Source organism: Cryptomeria japonica, chromosome 8 (assembly GCF_030272615.1).
Source record: "Cryptomeria japonica chromosome 8, Sugi_1.0, whole genome shotgun sequence".
Classification (NCBI taxonomy): Eukaryota; Viridiplantae; Streptophyta; class Pinopsida; order Cupressales; family Cupressaceae; genus Cryptomeria; species Cryptomeria japonica.
The window spans coordinates 533837333-533854502 of NC_081412.1; the positions used below are offsets into that span (position 1 = coordinate 533837333).

Consider the following 17170-nt stretch of genomic DNA (forward strand, 5'->3'; position numbering starts at 1 on the left):
TCGAATTCCTCCTCAAACTTGAAATTGGATTGGTCCCCTACAGCTTCTGAGGAGGTTACCCCTTGACCAAGAGATTCCTAATCTCAATCCTAACCTTCCTACTTTGGATTGTAAGGTGTTGAAGGTGGAGAAAAGTATTGAGCGACAAGACTTGTTTATTAAATGGCTCTTCTCACAGTTCAATGTGGCTATTTAAAAGATTAATAGACTTGAGGTTTTGGTTGAGGTGGGAGCTAGGGGAGATAAATGGGATATGGAGGAAAAGGATGAATGAGTTTGGAAACCCACAAGTAATATGATAGGCAAATAAGAGAAACGAGACAAAGTTGAGGGGGTGTTGAATGACCTTAGGGAAAAAGTATCTCAGAGGAATGAGAGTACAGTTGTGATGGAACTGAAGGAAGGCCAAGAAATCCTGATTGAAGATATGTCCAAGTTAAGCCATGAGATGGCCTTGAAGAATTAAGTTTCCTTGCAAGCTATTGAGGAGGAAATTGATCGTAGGTTAGTGAAGTGAATGAGACACACATTGTCTCCCTCTACTACAATTCAACACCCTATCTCTATGGTCAAAGATACTCTAGATTCTAGTACTCGAACCTCTCTTAATGACTCTATCATGAAAATTTCTTTCTCAAATAAAGTTATAGGTCTATGGAAAGATTGGCAAGAGGGTAATGCCTCCGCCCAGTAGACCATGCCTTTGTGTCTTTGGCGGTTGGCTAGTTAGTTGTTGATTTTTATTTGCTAGTTCTATCTCTAGTCTTGGTCTGGTTGTTTGATGGTTCTTCGTTGTTTTTGGTATTTTTTGTCTTCAACTAGGTGTGCATTCCTCATGTGCCCTAAATGATGCTTTTCAGTAGTTATGTAAAAATTTGAACCTATCTCACTTTTTATTAATCAAAATGAAATTATAATATTTATCATTAAAATATTTATAAACTAATTTAATACAATTATTAAAATAACTATTCCAAAACCATCTTTCTAAAACAATAAAACTATCAATAACCTTTTTAATATAAACATTTGTTGAACATATCCCACGGTTTTTTTTTAATAACACTAAAAATTGAGTGCAAAACACTTTCTGATTGTCAATGAACTTCTATTATTTAGATTAAAAAATCCATTGAGGTGCAACTTGCTATACTATAGTTGATGGAGTTACTAAATCTCCTTTAATCTCCGAGGTTGTTTACCACACCAAAGCTTACGAGTCAGAGAATGACTCCATTTCATTTAGAAATTTTGATAAAAGTACATTTCCTTTTTACATAAAGTATCCCCACTACCATTTGTTTATATAAACTGATTGATGTACTCTCCTTTCCCAGACAATCCACTACTGTCCCTCTTTATTGACAAGATTTCATAAAGGCATTCCCAACAATCCAACTTTGTGTTATGTGATGGGCGTTTCAAATCAACTCTGCATGCAGAAAATGTTTTGTACACCGTCCACCTTCTAGCACACCAATCATCTGGATTACAAAACCGTCCACCTTCTAGCACACCAATCATCTGCATGAATAATCTATGATTGCTGCAACTAGTTTTCCTCACTTTTATGACTTTTTATGTTTGAAATACCTTTGTCTGTAAAAGCTTCCCCACGGGCTTCCATAATTACAGGCAGGTTCTTGTCCGTATTAGAATGACAGGTGGGAAGCATTTCCGAGCTTGTAAAAGCAGACAGCTTTATGTCCTTCACTTTGCCCCACAAAACACCATACAATCCTATTACTATCACTACTCCTCCCAGCACACTGCAATTTATAAAACTAAATTAAAACAAGTTGCGTGTTATGTTATAATACTTTTATTCAAAAAAGTATAGCAGACAAAACAAACCTGCCCAAGTAGATTCTCTGATGAAGAATAATGGAGTCCATAATTGCTGTAAATACCATAGTCAATGGAATGAATGCAGTAGCAAATACAGGCCCCTTTGTCTTCATGCACAATCCTTGAAGATAATATGCAACCCCTGTGCCTATAACTCCCTGAGCTCATTTAAAACATCATATTCCTCTAGTCAAAACTTGGGTATTGTTGAGGAAACATAGGTCCACAAAATCATATAATATTGACACGAATTAGTTGTGAAGAAATAAAAGAGAAGATATAACAGAATAGTCAATAGTCGACTTTAAGAATGGAAGAGATCAAAATCAATTGTTTACGTAAGAAGTTGTCAAACTTACCGAATACACAGCTGTAAGAAGGTTCATGTCGAATCCAACTGCCCAAGCAGATGGATGGCGTTCAACAGCCAAGGTGATTACAATTGACTGTAACGCTCCCATCAAGCATATTAAGGTGACAAGGGAAAGTTGTGCAGGATACTTCTTGAGAACTGAAGCCTGATTTCATGAATGGAATGGATTGAACAAAACTAGAACAACAAGACTTAGGATAGATGTGATACATATGTTGTATAGATCAAAAATGATAAGTAGATTTAGTTACCTGAAGAACAAACAAGGAAGCCCAAGAAAGGGTTGCTGTGACTAAACACAAGCAACCTTTTATATTATCATGAGAAGCAACAGCATTTAGATAATGATAATGGGCATGTAATGACCAAGGCATGGGAACAATAGGTCCTTTGTAAAAGGTCATGAACATTGCTCCACCCACACATACTAGTGTTCCCACTATCTTAGCTTGACTGCGTAACTGTCGAATTCTTATTTTCTCCATTCTACATATTTCAACATATTCTAATTTTACGTTTTAATAGAAAATCTATATCATCCACAAAGAAATTTTAGCTATTTTATCAACCTCTTCTACTAAAAAAACTGCAAGAATAATATAAGCACAATAGCATTAAGTGATTACCTGAAGATGAAAGCAATCACAAAAGTAGTGGCAGGTAGTATGTTATTTAATGCAGCTCCAAATGTAGGGGAAGTAAATTTTAAACCCAGGTAATAGAAATTCTGATCAATTACAGGCCTGTCAATAAAAAATAGTCTTCCATTAGAATCGGTGTTAATAATGATGACAACAGGTAAAGGTAGAAAGGACAGAATGAAAGAAACCTGCATATTTACCCCAATAAACCAAGAGCAAAAATCTGACAAAATATGATAAAAGTCATTTTCGGTCGCAATTTCCTGCAATCCAATTCATTTGGACAAAGCTACAAGTTAAGCACATATATCTAAGAAGCAAACATAAATATTTAAGTTAAGCACATATAGCTAAGAAACAAAGATAAATATCTAGCATAAATTTATGGGTTATGTACACAAATAAATACCTTTCAAGGAAGTAAGCAAAAGGAGCAAGAACAACTGTGGCAACGATGTGTCTGTAGACTACCAAAACAAAGTGATTCATTCCATTGTTAAGAGACATCTTAGTAATTATGTGCATCACTGCGTACCCAAACTGCAAGCTTATCATTGCTATGTAAGGCTTCGCTTTATGGAACATCTCCATTCCCATTGAAATAAGTTTTTAAGAATTCCTTTCTCTAGGAACTACTATGCTGTGCTTCGCTTCAAAGCACAATGTTTCCATGGTTACAAATAAACCAACTTTTATTGACAGAGATCAAACAAGGGACAAAACAAGAGTAACCATAGAGTTATTCCCATAGTTAGGTAGCATGAAACAAGCATCTTTTAAGGCATTAAAAATTTGTTTCCCATTGACCTAATTTATCCCATCGACCTAATTTATCCCATAAGAATGACAGGTATTTAATAATGAAGTCATTGAAAAGAGTAAAAACAAAGGAGAGCAAAGCAAAATGAAGTTATGTGCAAATGACTCAGTTAGCATTTGCACCATGGAGAGGAACACTAGCATACAGTTTTTTCCTCTTCCTGGACGCGGCAAATGGAAAAAGGAAATTGGCCCTAAAGAGTGTTGAATGTATAGAGCTGTGGAGACATTAGTGGTTCTTGAATTCAATAATTTTTTATAATAAAGATTATTTAAAGCCAAAGACAATGATAAGTCACAAAACAATGGATGCACTAACTTGGCACACTATGGAATTTTATCCCAATTATGTCCAAACTTATAAATTTCTTCATTATGTCTATAATCTTCAAATGTAATATTATTTTAAAATACTAGAGAATCAGCAACGAAATCATTTCAGTACGCTCAAGAATTTCACTATGGATTAATGTCATATTTAATAAGGAAGCTCGTTTGTTTGTAGCCAACATGTAAAGTAGGAAATGACAACCCATTATCAATAATTTAGAGTCCAAATTTCATTAGCTACCATATCTTTATCACCAACGTAGGAATGAATGTATATGCACCAAGGTTTTATGCTACTTTTCATTTCAATGTTTTATATGTACACAAGCGAAAACCAATATTCGTGTAAGAGAAAGTTACTGAGACTAATAAATTCAATCTTGTAATAGTTATTTAATGAAATGAATATAGGTGGACGTTTTCAGTTATGACTGAAGAATGTGTTAGTGACAAGTGTTCCAGAATCAAATTTGTACTCATTGAAAAAAATCATTTTGTTAATAAATGGTTAAAATTTATGTTGGATTTCTCTTCTATTTAAGATAAGTTTGTGAGTCCAAGTTGATTTTACAATCAGATATTCATCATCTAAGTGAAGGTGTAGGTTAACTCTATGCAATGTAGAAACTCCACTCTATTGTTCATCTAAATAATATGCCTCTACTCTATTCTTTTTCAATAAATAAAGGTTGGGAGTATTTAAATTTACAATGATAGGGATGTGACATTATTATGAAATTAATGTGTTATTCATGGTGTACCTTAGAAATGTGTACAATGTTGGAAGACACCTAGAAATTCTCTTGAATTGATATGTATGCATTTATGTATACGATATATGTAATTTATTTAATATGTCAAATACTGTAATTTTTTAGTATTAATTTCTCTTTAATACTATATAATGATAGTGGTTTTGTGGATTCTACATATTTTTGAATGAATGTTAATAAATATCTTTAAATACTAGCACAACATTATAATTCATAAAAATGTACTTTAATTCAAGGTATGAAAATAAAAGGAACAATCAACTAACTTTAATGTTTAAATTATGAAAAATAAAGGGTCAAATTTACACTCATAAGGTCAAATTGACAAGGTCACAAAAATGTCTCTAGGTGAATAGACAATTAGATCCAAGTTACTAAATGTATCAGGATGTGTCTACAAATGGATGTGTAAAGCAAAGAAAAAAGCCCATCTTTGCAAAATATTGTCATTTATCAATATGTGCATGTACCAATATATTTATTCAAAGGGGTTCATAATAAATGGGAAATGGAATGCATATACACATTTCACAATTAATTTTTTGTTAAAATTTAAGCCACATGTCGACCATAAAATAATCATGCATCTCAAAGTAGCAACTCTAAAGAATATAAAGTAAATATTCAAACATAAAAATGTACAACATGGGGTCCATAAACATTAATTGGATCTGCAAGGTGTTATTGCACGTCCTTCAATATATTCTCTCCATAGTGACTTACAAAACAAGGAAAATGAGTACAATGGGATTTTATACCACAAGCCAAAATTAAGTATCAAAAAGGGGCTTGCCAACTATCTAAGAAATATAAATGACAGAAAATGACTAGATGATTATGAAAATTCTCCCTATTTGCGTGTTGATGATGATATTATTGGTATGGAAGCCATGATATGACAATTAGTGCATGGACCATAAATCATGTCATGTGATAATGTTATGTGTTTATAGTGACAAATCTAGATGTAGCACCTATCACTATATAAAAGATCAACATAGAATACTTAGAATTGAAGGAGGGAGCATATATTACAACTAGCATTTGTCTGTTGTCCATAAAAAATAATACAAAGGGTACCTTTTATCCATTGTTTCCTTCAACATGTGCTCTCCATAGAAACCTACAAAATAGATAAAAATAAGTATAATAGGTACCTTTTATCCAAAAAATAAAAATTAATTATCAAATAGGGACTTACCAACTATTTGAGAAATATAACATGTTCAAAATGACTACAACTATGAAAATTCCCCCTATTTTAGTGTTGATAATCTTATTATTTGCATAGAAGACATAATATAACAACTAGCTCATGTATCATAATTCATGCCATGTGATAACGTTCTAAGTTTATTTCCCATATTAACTTCTTGTGTCTTTTTATGCTCATGCCAATGTTGTTGAACACTATCTATATATGTTACATTGATATTCTATATTTTTTAGAAAATACATTTTTTAATGTTTTTATTAGATAAATTGAGAGAGGCTTGAAATTTTACATAACAACAATTATGCTAAGACTAGGGGTCTCATGAGGAGTGAGGAACCCAACAAAAAGACTAGCTGAAAAAAAAGAACTAGAACAAGTTGACAACAAAACTAAAATAAAAATCGAAGGACACCAAAAGACCTACACCACCCACAAAAGACACAAATCAATGGTCTACTTGGTGAGGGTTTTTTAGCATGCTAATCTTGGCCAAGTACTTCAACTTTCTTAAAAAAAATATTTTGTTTGAATCTTTTCCTAAAGCGATAGTAAGGGACTCTAGTATAGCCTTAACCATGGATTCTATAGGCTTTGAATCATTCATAGATGTCATTTCCAAGTATCAATTTCTCTTTGCATGTCTTCTATTGATCTCTTCTTAGATAGGTTGTACAGAATTCAATTTTTTTCTCACCATTTCATTGTTGAGTACCACTATCTCGTTTAGTTTGCTTTTAAGATTCTCCTAGTTACGTGTTGTAATTATACAATAACACTTGTCATCACCTTCCTTTCCTCCCTCTAGTCGATAAATTAAACTTTTAAAGTCATACCTCAAGTCTACATTGGTACTTATTGATTTTATATCGACACACGATGGTTACTTAGATATTAAATTATTTTAAATATAGTTTTTGGATCCATGTATTGATCACTTTTTCTTGGTGTCTATTTTTAGAGCATCCCATTCAATTCATCTTGCATATTCTTGGCATTATATTTTTATTGGAGATTTCATATCTTCAAATATATTATTTGAGCTTAATATATCATATGTTTATATTGCTTACATCATGTAATCCCTCTTCATATGTAATGTATCTTCATATGGTTAAATCTTAGATTAGGGATGCATATCATAATCCAAGGCTCCCATATCCATATTCTTACCACATACTACTTATGTATTAATGTCATTATACCTTTCACTATACATTACCTTTTTCCTAGTCACATTCATTAAATATGTATGACCTTACATACACTATTATAAATCCATTCTCTTCAACAACATATTGGGGGAATATGTCATTTATGCTACCTTATGTACTTACATGGTTCTTGTTTTTCATTAAGAGCCAATACACCATATTTAATACCCATGCCAAGAGTAGCATCACATTATAAATACTTTCTCTATCACATACATTCTCATGAAAATTTATTAGTGTATCTATATTAAATTCTTGTCACATGATGTATTAACTTTTTCTATGTATTTACACTATCAATATACTTACATCTTTATTTGTAGATTGATATTTATATTTATTTACAATATATATAGAACTAATCACAAGTTGAAATCTCAAAAGAGGAATGTTAGTGATAATATATGACTCTTCCTTCAATTTTATTCATTATATGTTAAATTTTTACGATGTGATAGGTGCTACATCTAGATTCGTCACACATGATAAAGAGGGAAAGACCAAGAAAGCATAGTGGAATGTGATATGAAGATGTGAGAAAAATTGGGTTCCTAACATGAAAATAATAAGAAAATTTATAAAACCAAAGGGTGATTAAAAAAAGGTGAACATGAGATTAAAGTAACATCCTAAGTGGAATGTCTTCAGACCTATAGTGTCATAGTTAAAACCCATGTTGGGCCACTGTGCTCATAGGCCTTGTGTCTTCATTGGGTTGTTGTGCTCATGGGTTCGAACAAGTGAAGTGTGGGGATGAGATCCCCTTTTTGTGATAGGCCAGTGCCCCTGGTTAGATTAAAAAGTTTATCAAGGATTAATTTTTTTTAAAAAGGAAAAAAGAAAAAGAAACATCCTAAGTGGAATAATGAAAGGTTGTGTGAATAAGGTATGTTAAATTTTAACTAAAATTACATCTAACAAATGGAAAGCTAGCATGTGAAAAGGTATAGAAGTTGAAATATTTATGAAAAATAGAATAAATAAATTATAAAAAAATTATATGCATAAGGTAAATATAAAAATCAAATACATGATTGAAAGATATTAGCTATAGGTACTTATGGATATACATTTTATGGAATCTAAGGAATCATTTACAAAAATTATTTTGTTGTAGTCTTTGGAAGCACAAGTTGTGGCTCATCCCTTAAAGCATAACTATACTAAAATAAATCATTTAATTTTTCTTCTTTCTATTTTTCCCTCTTCTTTCTTATCTTTTATAACCTATGTTTTATCTTGATACACCTTGTCTAAGGTAAAAACACATGTTTGATAAGCATGGCATAAGGAACTTCTTTCATTACTAATTATCGTTTCTTAACTTATAGTTGTGTTGGATTTATAGGAATTTGGTGTATTGCACAATCTCTTTCTTTAGTTTCTAAATAGTCATTTGCACACAAAATTTAGGTACTTGCATTATTTTTTCTTTTTTTTCCCTTCTTTTATCATCTTTGATGCATTATTTAATAAAAATAAAAAAATGTTTATATGAAATATTATCATATTTATAACCATTTTTCTTTATTGGGCGTTCCATTTTTTATTCTAATGTTTATTCTTTAATAAAAAAATGAATACCCTATTCACCCTCATATGGATTTTATTTTGGATATAGACTATATGTATCCAAAGTGAAATGAAATAACTTTGTAGTTGGTCTAGATCTATCCAATTAATCTTCTTGACTCCTTGATAAAAAAAATTCTCTCATTTGTTCATTCATGGAAGAACAAATTTTAAGTGTTCTACATATGATCTTTCAAGTAGTATACAGAATTATCCATAATATTGATGAAATGGATTAATATTTGGATCCAAACTCATGTGGAAATATATCACAACCCAAAATTAATTAATTTTTCATTCCTTTTATTTAAGGAAACCCTAAAATGAGCATGTAATTGTGATAATAATTTTATATATATATTAGGAAATCATTCTTGCATATGTTCTATTGGTTTGTTTGATCTCTAAAATACCACGGAACTCCATTTTTTGCATCTTTGGTATATGATTTTGTTAGAATATTAAATTGTTTTATTACGTGATTACATTTCTTAGTGATGGTTATGAAGTTGCATCTCACAGTTATGCAACTATAATGTTTTCCTTTGTGTATTTGTCAGTTTTACTAACTATTAATAAATCAATCAAGCTTTCACCTTTGGTTGGTATTAAAACAATGGGGTTTTTGGTGAGATTACCGTATGGTGTTTTCATTGTTTGACTGAGAAATCATGAGAAGTTACCACATTATGGAAAGTTTTCAAATAAAAAGGCTTTATTGGATAGAAGCATGCAAAAGAGAATTTCAGAGGAGACAAAATACCATAAATTATCTAGGCCATGTTTTAACCTATACTTTTACAAATAAAAAAGACATTTTGTAGCAACAAGTAGCACTATTGATACATTCAAAAATTTAAAAAATTATCTATGATGAGTGGTAGTTTTACATAGCTTTAGATTTAAGTTACCTTTATTGTATATGAAGTGAAAACTCTAATTATCCCATGCTAATACTCATGTTAGGGACTAAAAAACAAATATAACACACTAGTTATTCATGACAAGTTGTGAGTTTCATGTGAAGTGTTTGCAAGTTTCAACATAAATTTGTTGATAGAAGAGAAAAATCATGTGGCTGTGTAGGGGAAAAAGCGAGACTAGGTTAACATTCCCTAATCCTACCTTTTGACACACATTACGGAATACGAAAGAGCCTAGAGATATCGCACAATTGGCTACTTCTTTTTGTGAAAGAGAGAGCCACGGGATATCTATTAGGATTTCTATTCCCTTGTTGAAATTGAAAGATAAAATGATGCAAGTTCAAGTCCTAATCCCAAAATGTAAATATGAACTAATAACAAGATTGCAGAATTGAGATTAATCAATGGACAGCTGTAAATACAAGGATGAAATAAGAATGCAGGTGCGTACCCGGAGTTAAAATCTGACTGAAAATGTTCGGGACGGGGGCGCGAGCGCCACTGTCCTGATTCTGCCCCTCAAACTGCTCCGAAAACTGTTGTTTTTGCACTTTGGAAAAAGCTGTCAAAAATGCTGAAAATGCTGTCGGACCAGGGCGCCCAGTAGGGACCAGGGCGCCCAGAAGGGACCAGGGTGCCCAGCGCCCCTGTCCTGGCAGGACCAGGGCGCCCCACGCCCCTGTCCTGGTCTTTTTCTCTGAAATTTGGTGGGAAGGTCGGTCTCAGTCTGCTTCTCCCGGATCTGCAACCTGCGGCGTCGTCCGAGTCTCGAAACCTGCACTTATATCTGAAAAGGTGTTTGGGCAGCTATATAGGGTTTTGCCTTAGTCAAACCCCCGCTTCGGTGATTTCCACCTCCACGAATAGCCAAGTTGTATTGTAATATGTATTGTGTGTGCAGACCTAGTGTGTGTGCAAGGTCCTTAAATGCAAGAAAGCAAACTAGAGCAACCTAGAAAGTAAACCCTAATTGCTTGTAAATGATAATGTAAATGCTCTAAATCAAGATGAAAAGTGATCTAAAGCATGAATAAATGATATATTGAAGCTTATGCAAAGACATGAAAACAACATGAAATCATACCCAACCCTCAAGGGAGGAGTACAAGCCAATCTTCAGTCGGTAATCTCCTATTGTTCTTCAATGTCTTCCAAGCCCTAAGTGAAGGAATAAAATTGATAGATGCTTGATAGAAGGATGTTGAATGTTGTTGAAGTCTTCAAAGATTTGCTCTTTCGCTGCATATGAAGTTCCTCCAAATCAAAAATCGGATCCTTTCCAATGAGGAAAGAGAGCTTTTATGTATGAAACCCTAGGTTGTAAATTCGTATTTTAGCCAACCTAGAGATTGAATGTCCCGCCAATTTCTTGGGGTTAAGCTTTATTTTATGATTGGATTACGCTCCTAAAATTTCAGGAAAAATGTCCGGGACCATGTTGCACTCCGGGCGCCATGGTCCCGACAACTTTTCACCAAATTTTCAGGGCCGTCAGATATGATGATTTTAGAGAGAATCCCGAAGTTACAGGTGATTTCGAGATGTTTTGACCCCCGAAATCAAGCCCCCAAGTTCAAAATAGGACCTAATTAGGGTTTTTGATTAAATGATGTATAGGAGGAATAAAATGAAAAGGGCACACTTTAATGAAAGGGCCCAACTTTATGATATGGGAGATGATAAAATAGAACCTTAGACCTAATTAATTTAATTAATTAAGTGCTAAAGGGGAAATGCAATGCAAAATGCAAAATGCGCCAAGGCGGGTGCTAAACTAGGTGTGAAATTGTACCACCCTAGCAAGTGCGTACAATTTACGACGCTACATTTAGCCCCCACTTTAGCGGTCATATGAACACTACGTGCATATGCAAGCTAAAGTACAGAAAAGTAAACATTATTTGAAAAAGGATATATCCATAAGTCGTCGGACGAAGCCCCCAGCGGTATCTGCAGTACACAGTTAGGAACCGCACCCTACAAAACAAACGTTAGATCACAAAATCACCTAATGCTTACTAGGGAAAGTGATGAAAATTCGAGGGTAGCTATATGCCCCCCCCTGTTTCGGCTTGCTAATTTTCTTGAGTTGAAACAGGGTATCATGTTTACCACTTCGAATTGTTAAAGAATATTGATGACAAATGCTCACAAGAATATTTGATATGAGATCAAAAACTAATGGAGAATCATTTGGTAAGAAAGAGGACTAAATCTCAATTTCAACACAACAAAGAGTGTGAGGATTTGAGAGAGCTCTAACACAAGATGAGGGATGTACATGGAAACAAAATGCAAAGAGAAGAAAAAGAAAGGAAAAAAAAAAGGCATGAATACACACATTGGTGATCCATGAGTTAGACAAATATAACATCTTCTAGAATAAGACAAAGAAGAGAATAAGAATGCAATACTTCCTTCTTTTGCGAGGTGAAAGTGATTCTTAATGAAGGATGACGCTCCTTTTAACCCAATTAGGAGAGTGAATTCATTATAGATGTATTTTACCAAGTGCAAAAGAGGTTGTAGTCAAGGACTTACACCTCTTGTAAGAGAGAATCCTTGAAAAAACAACAACAAATGCATACAAGGAATAACATCAAGTAATAAAGTTCACACCATCCACGAAATAGGAAAAAAAGTGGATCCTTAGATAAAAATAAGGAAAGATTATTGCCTCAATGAGAAGGACTTACACAATCTTCTAGGAAGAGATTTGGACATAAGCAAAAGAAGAGATGTATGAAATCACTCTTGTCCCCATAAGAACAAGAAAATTAGGCTATTATGTTGCTTCAAAAAAAATATGATTGCACTTGAAATTGTACCATCATGAATGACAATGAGCCCCCAGTAAGTGAGCTACCAATGTCACATAATGATGAGCAACATAATAGCCATTACTGTTATTTAAAGACATGATAGATTGAATGAGGTATTTGAATATGACATGCTAAATGCTCAACTATAAGTGAGATCAAAAACATGTATAAAATGATAAAAATTGAAGAAGAAAAGTCACAAGAAATCTTAGAAGAGGGATGAGTGTAATTTATTAGAGCCTTATCCCTAGAGGAAAGGACTTTATGATGAATAGGAGATAAAGATTCATAAGTGGATTTAGAAATTTGAGGGGATTCATAAAGAGATTTGTTCATCGCCAAGATTTCTTTATGAAGGGAATGAGAGTTGATAGAAGTAGAAGATGATTCGTCACTACTAAATATAGCATTCACATTAAGAGATGGTCTTTTAGATGCTTTAGTGCGTTTGCAGGGATTATAGCCAAGTCCAAAGGCATAATTGTGAAAATTAGTCTCTAGAGGAACTTTTATCCCTTGTTCATGAGCGCCACAACCATTTCCATGATACCCATGCTTAGCAAAAATGCGAAAACCACGACCATAACGATCAGCCATTTCAGGAAGAGAAGAAGGTTTTTCATAAGACAAAGAATCAAACTCTTCATAATTAGAGGTGTGAGGAGAAGAAGTTTGAGAAGCGGCCACAAAATTATTGCTCATAGATTCAGGTAAGACAGATTGATCTCTAGTTTCTTCCTTCTTTTTAAGTTTAAGCTCTCTAGGAGGAACCCTATACTCTCCTACAAAGGTGGGATTAAAGTCAAGAGATCCCCAATCGTCTTCTGCGAGAACCTTCTCAAGATCAAAAGCCTTTTCATGTGTAGACTCAAGTCGAGAAGGATCTTCTTCAGGAGCTTTAGACTCATCCAAAGAATTTTGATTATCAGAGGGTGATGATTCATCCATAGGTATCTTGTTCAAAGAGTCATTACTAGGAGAGGAAGGCTTAGATGTTTGCAAACAAGTTTGGAGATTAGTGTCACCTATCAAGGTATATGTCTTATTGTTATAGACGAATTTAACTTGTCTATGCAATGTAGAGGGGACAACTTGCATACTGTGAATCCAAGGTCTCCCTAATAACAAGTTGTATGTTAGATTTCCCGACATAATATGGATAGGAGTAGGCAAAGTAACAGGTCCCACTGTGATGGGTAAGGTGATAATACCTAATGAAGACTTAGCCACATTATCAAAGCCTCGAATGGGACGAGAGTCAGGCTCAATAAGGGATGTATCCACATTCATCTTATGCAATAGATTAATGCTACACACATTAAGGCCAGAGCCATTATCTACCAGTGTTCGTCTTATAGCAGTGTCATTTATGATAACCACAATCATCAAGGGATCATATTGTTGTTGAATTTCACTAGTAGGCAACTCATCTTGGGTAAACACAATTTGAGCTTTAGGATTCATCACAGAGTTAACCAAAGACACTATATTACTAGATGTATTAGGTGGAGGAACATTCAAATCTTTCAAGGCATCTTGTAACATTCCATGATGAACGGAAGAAGTTTGGATCAAATCCCAAAGGGATATCTTAGCAGGGGTAGCTTTAAGTTGTTCAATAAGATCATAGTCCTTACTAAGCATTTCTGAAATACGTGGAGCTTGCGGAAGAATTGGTTGGGAAGGAGGAAGCGAAGTGGGGATAACTGGAGGAGGACTAGGTTGCCTATTATTTCTTGTGTTATAGGTATGGGCAACCGCATGATAACTCTCTCTAGTTAGTTGCTTAGCATACTCATAAGGGCTCTTAGAAGAATAACCTCCTTGCACAGTAATAATAGGTTTCTTAGGAGTGCAAAAAGAATCATTAGCATAACCACCTTGAACCACCAAGATAGGCTTATTTAAAGGTTGAGAATTTTGAGAAGGACAAGCACCTTGGACAGTGAAGAGAGGTTTGTTAGGTGTCTCATTCACATGTATCAAATTGATTGAGGATGGTTTAGAGGAATGAACAAAAGTGTTGGAAAAATTATTGATAGTCTTCTCTTGCACTAAAATCTTATCACGGATCAAATCAATTTTAGGAGGGAGACAAGGGATAGGCATTGATGTTCTAGAAGGAAGAGTAATACTAGGAAAGGTCATATCATCCTTTATCATCGCAGGATCTACATGGGGAATAAACTCTCTAGGAAAAGGATCAACACTACTCTCTAAAGTCTCACTTTTGAGAGGGAGATCTTTGAAAGAAATGTTAACCATCTTGCTTTGAACTAGGGTTTCCTTATGAGTAGAGCCAAGTTGAGGAGAGGGAGATGCTTTATTTTTAGAGGGAGAATAATTGAGATTCAAGGAAGGGGAGAAACTATCAAGGGAGTTTCCAATCTTGATTTCATCCCCTTTGGCTAGGGGTAGAGAATAATCTATACCTTCTTCTAATGGTTCATCCCAAATAGTGAGGTTGTTGAAAGGAATGTTTGAAGTATTGTCAATTTCGGGAGAGGAGATAACATTGCTTATTAATTCCTCATCCTTAGAAGGGAGAGCATCAATAGATGTGTTAAACTCATCCTCTTTCCTCAAAATATGTTCAATATGATCTTTAGGGGAGAGAGAATTAAGGAAATTGCTTATTATTTCATCTTCTTTCTCTAAGGGATGCTTATGGGTAAGACAAACTTTAGGAGAAGGGTAAGCATTTATCATTAATTCATCATCTCTAGTGGGAATTTTGTTGGAAAAGGAAAGGCCATCACTAGGAAATGTAGGGATAATGTCATCTTCTTGCACACAAGGATCCTCATGAAGGGAGCATTTTTTAGGAGACACAAAGGCATCAAGGGCATCATCCCACAAAGCATGATCATATCTATTAAAAGGTTTATCTTTTGATTCAAAAGGAGATATTTCCTCATAGAGGGGATTATTGAACACAACCATGTTACTAGATTCAGTGGAAGAGTTGATAGGAATGTACCCTTGAGAGGAACCATTTGACTTATCTTTCTCATCACATCTAAATGGCATAGTAACAAGGTTTATGAGTTTTTGGTAAAATGAAGGTTTGGTATATTTAGGTTTCAAAAATTCATCTAAAGCTTCATCTAACTCATAATCATCACAAATATGATCATCTTGCAAATAAAAATCTAACATTTTGAAATTGCATAAAATTTAAACACACAATGCAAAGAAACACACTTTTTTTTTTTCTTTTTAATGAAAATGAAATGAAAACACACTAAATCTAGATCTAGATCCAACAAATGCAATGCAAGAGGAAGCAATGATAGATTCACGTCGGGTTCACCAAAATGTGTAGGGGAAAAAGCGAGACTAGGTTAACATGCCCTAATCCTACCTTTTGACACACATTACGGAATACGAAAGAGCCTAGAGATATCGCACAATTGGCTACTTCTTTTTGTGAAAGAGAGAGCCACGGGATATCTATTAGGATTTCTATTCCCTTGTTGAAATTGAAAGATAAAATGATGCAAGTTCAAGTCCTAATCCCAAAATGCAAATATGAACTAATAACAAGATTGCAGAATTGAGATTAATCAATGGACAGTTGTAAATACAAGGATGAAATAAGAATGCAAGTGCATACCCGGAGTTAAAATCTGACTGAAAATGTTCAGGACGGGGGCACGGGCACCACTGTCCTGATTCTGCCCCTCAAACTGCTCCGGAAACTGCTGTTTTTGCACTTTGGAAAAAGCTGTCAAAAATGTTGAAAATGCTGTCAGACCAGGGCGCCCAGCGCCCCTGTCCTAGGGACCAGGGTGCCCAGAAGGGACTAGGGCGCCCAGCACCCCTATCCTGGCAGGACCAAGGTGCCCCACACCCCTGTCCTGGTCTTTTTCTCTGAAATTTGGTGGGAAGGTCGGTCTCAGTCTGCTTCTCCCGAATCTGCAACCTGCGGCGTCGTCCGAGTCCCAAAACCTGCACTTATATCTGAAAAGGTGTTTGGGCGGCTATATAGGGTTTTGCCTTAGTCAAACCCCCGCTTCGGTGATTTCCACCTCCACGAATAGCCAAGTTGTATTGTAAAATGTATTGTGTGTGCAGACCTAGTGTGTGTGCAAGGTCCTTAAATGCAAGAAAGCAAACTAGAGCAACCTAGAAAGTAAACCCTAATTGCTTGTAAATGATAATGTAAATGCTCTAAATCAAGATGCAAAGTGATCAAAAGCATGAATAAATGATATATTGAAGCTTATGCAAAGACATGAAAACAACATGAAATCATACCCAACCCTCAAGGGAGGAGTACAAGCCAATCTTCAGTCGGTAATCTCCTATTGTTCTTCAATGTCTTCCAAGCCCTAAGTGAAGGAATGAAATTGATAGATGCTTGATAGAAGGATGTTGAATGTTGTTGAAGTCTTCAAAGATTTGCTCTTTCGCTGCATATGAAGTTCCTCCAAATCAAAAATCGGATCCTTTCCAATGAGGAAAGAGAGATTTTATGTATGAAACCCTAGGTTGTAAATTCGTATTTTAGCCAACCTAGAGATTGAATGTCCCGCCAATTTCTTGGGGTTAAGCTTTATTTTATGATTGGATTACGCTCCTAAAATTTCGGGAAAAATGTCCGGGACCATGTTGCACTCCGGGCGCCATGGTCCCG

The 17170-nt window shown here is 34.6% G+C and overlaps 1 protein-coding gene across 2 annotated transcripts; it reads right to left on the minus strand.

The window, feature by feature from the left end:
• Positions 1-1220: 1220 nt before the first annotated feature.
• LOC131063717 (WAT1-related protein At5g07050) lies at positions 1221-3929 on the minus strand. 2 transcript variants are annotated; one of them, XM_057997615.2, is made up of 8 exons: positions 3272-3929; positions 3063-3125; positions 2848-2964; positions 2473-2707; positions 2208-2366; positions 1855-2006; positions 1506-1769; positions 1221-1465 (listed from the first exon to the last, which is right to left on the minus strand). In XM_057997615.2, exons 1-7 carry the CDS (start codon positions 3457-3459, stop codon positions 1553-1555), a joined length of 1131 nt encoding a protein of 376 aa, XP_057853598.1. In that variant the 5' UTR covers positions 3460-3929; the 3' UTR covers positions 1221-1465; positions 1506-1552. The 2 variants fall into 2 exon arrangements, with proteins under 2 accessions (XP_057853598.1, XP_057853596.1); XM_057997613.2 differs by having other exon boundaries at positions 1221-1769; positions 3272-3928.
• Positions 3930-17170: the final 13241 nt, after the last annotated feature.

Excerpts from the sequence above, each read along its gene's own strand:
- LOC131063717 (XM_057997615.2), bottom strand. The coding sequence starts at position 3,459 with ATGGGAATGGAGATGTTCCATAAAGCGAAGCCTTACATAGCAATGATA. Across the intron at positions 2,965-3,062 it reads TTTGCTCTTGGTTTATTGGG|GCCTGTAATTGATCAGAATT; the intron begins GTAAATATGCAG and ends TTTTATTGACAG. Across the intron at positions 1,770-1,854 it reads CAGAGAATCTACTTGGGCAG|TGTGCTGGGAGGAGTAGTGA; the intron begins GTTTGTTTTGTC and ends TATAAATTGCAG.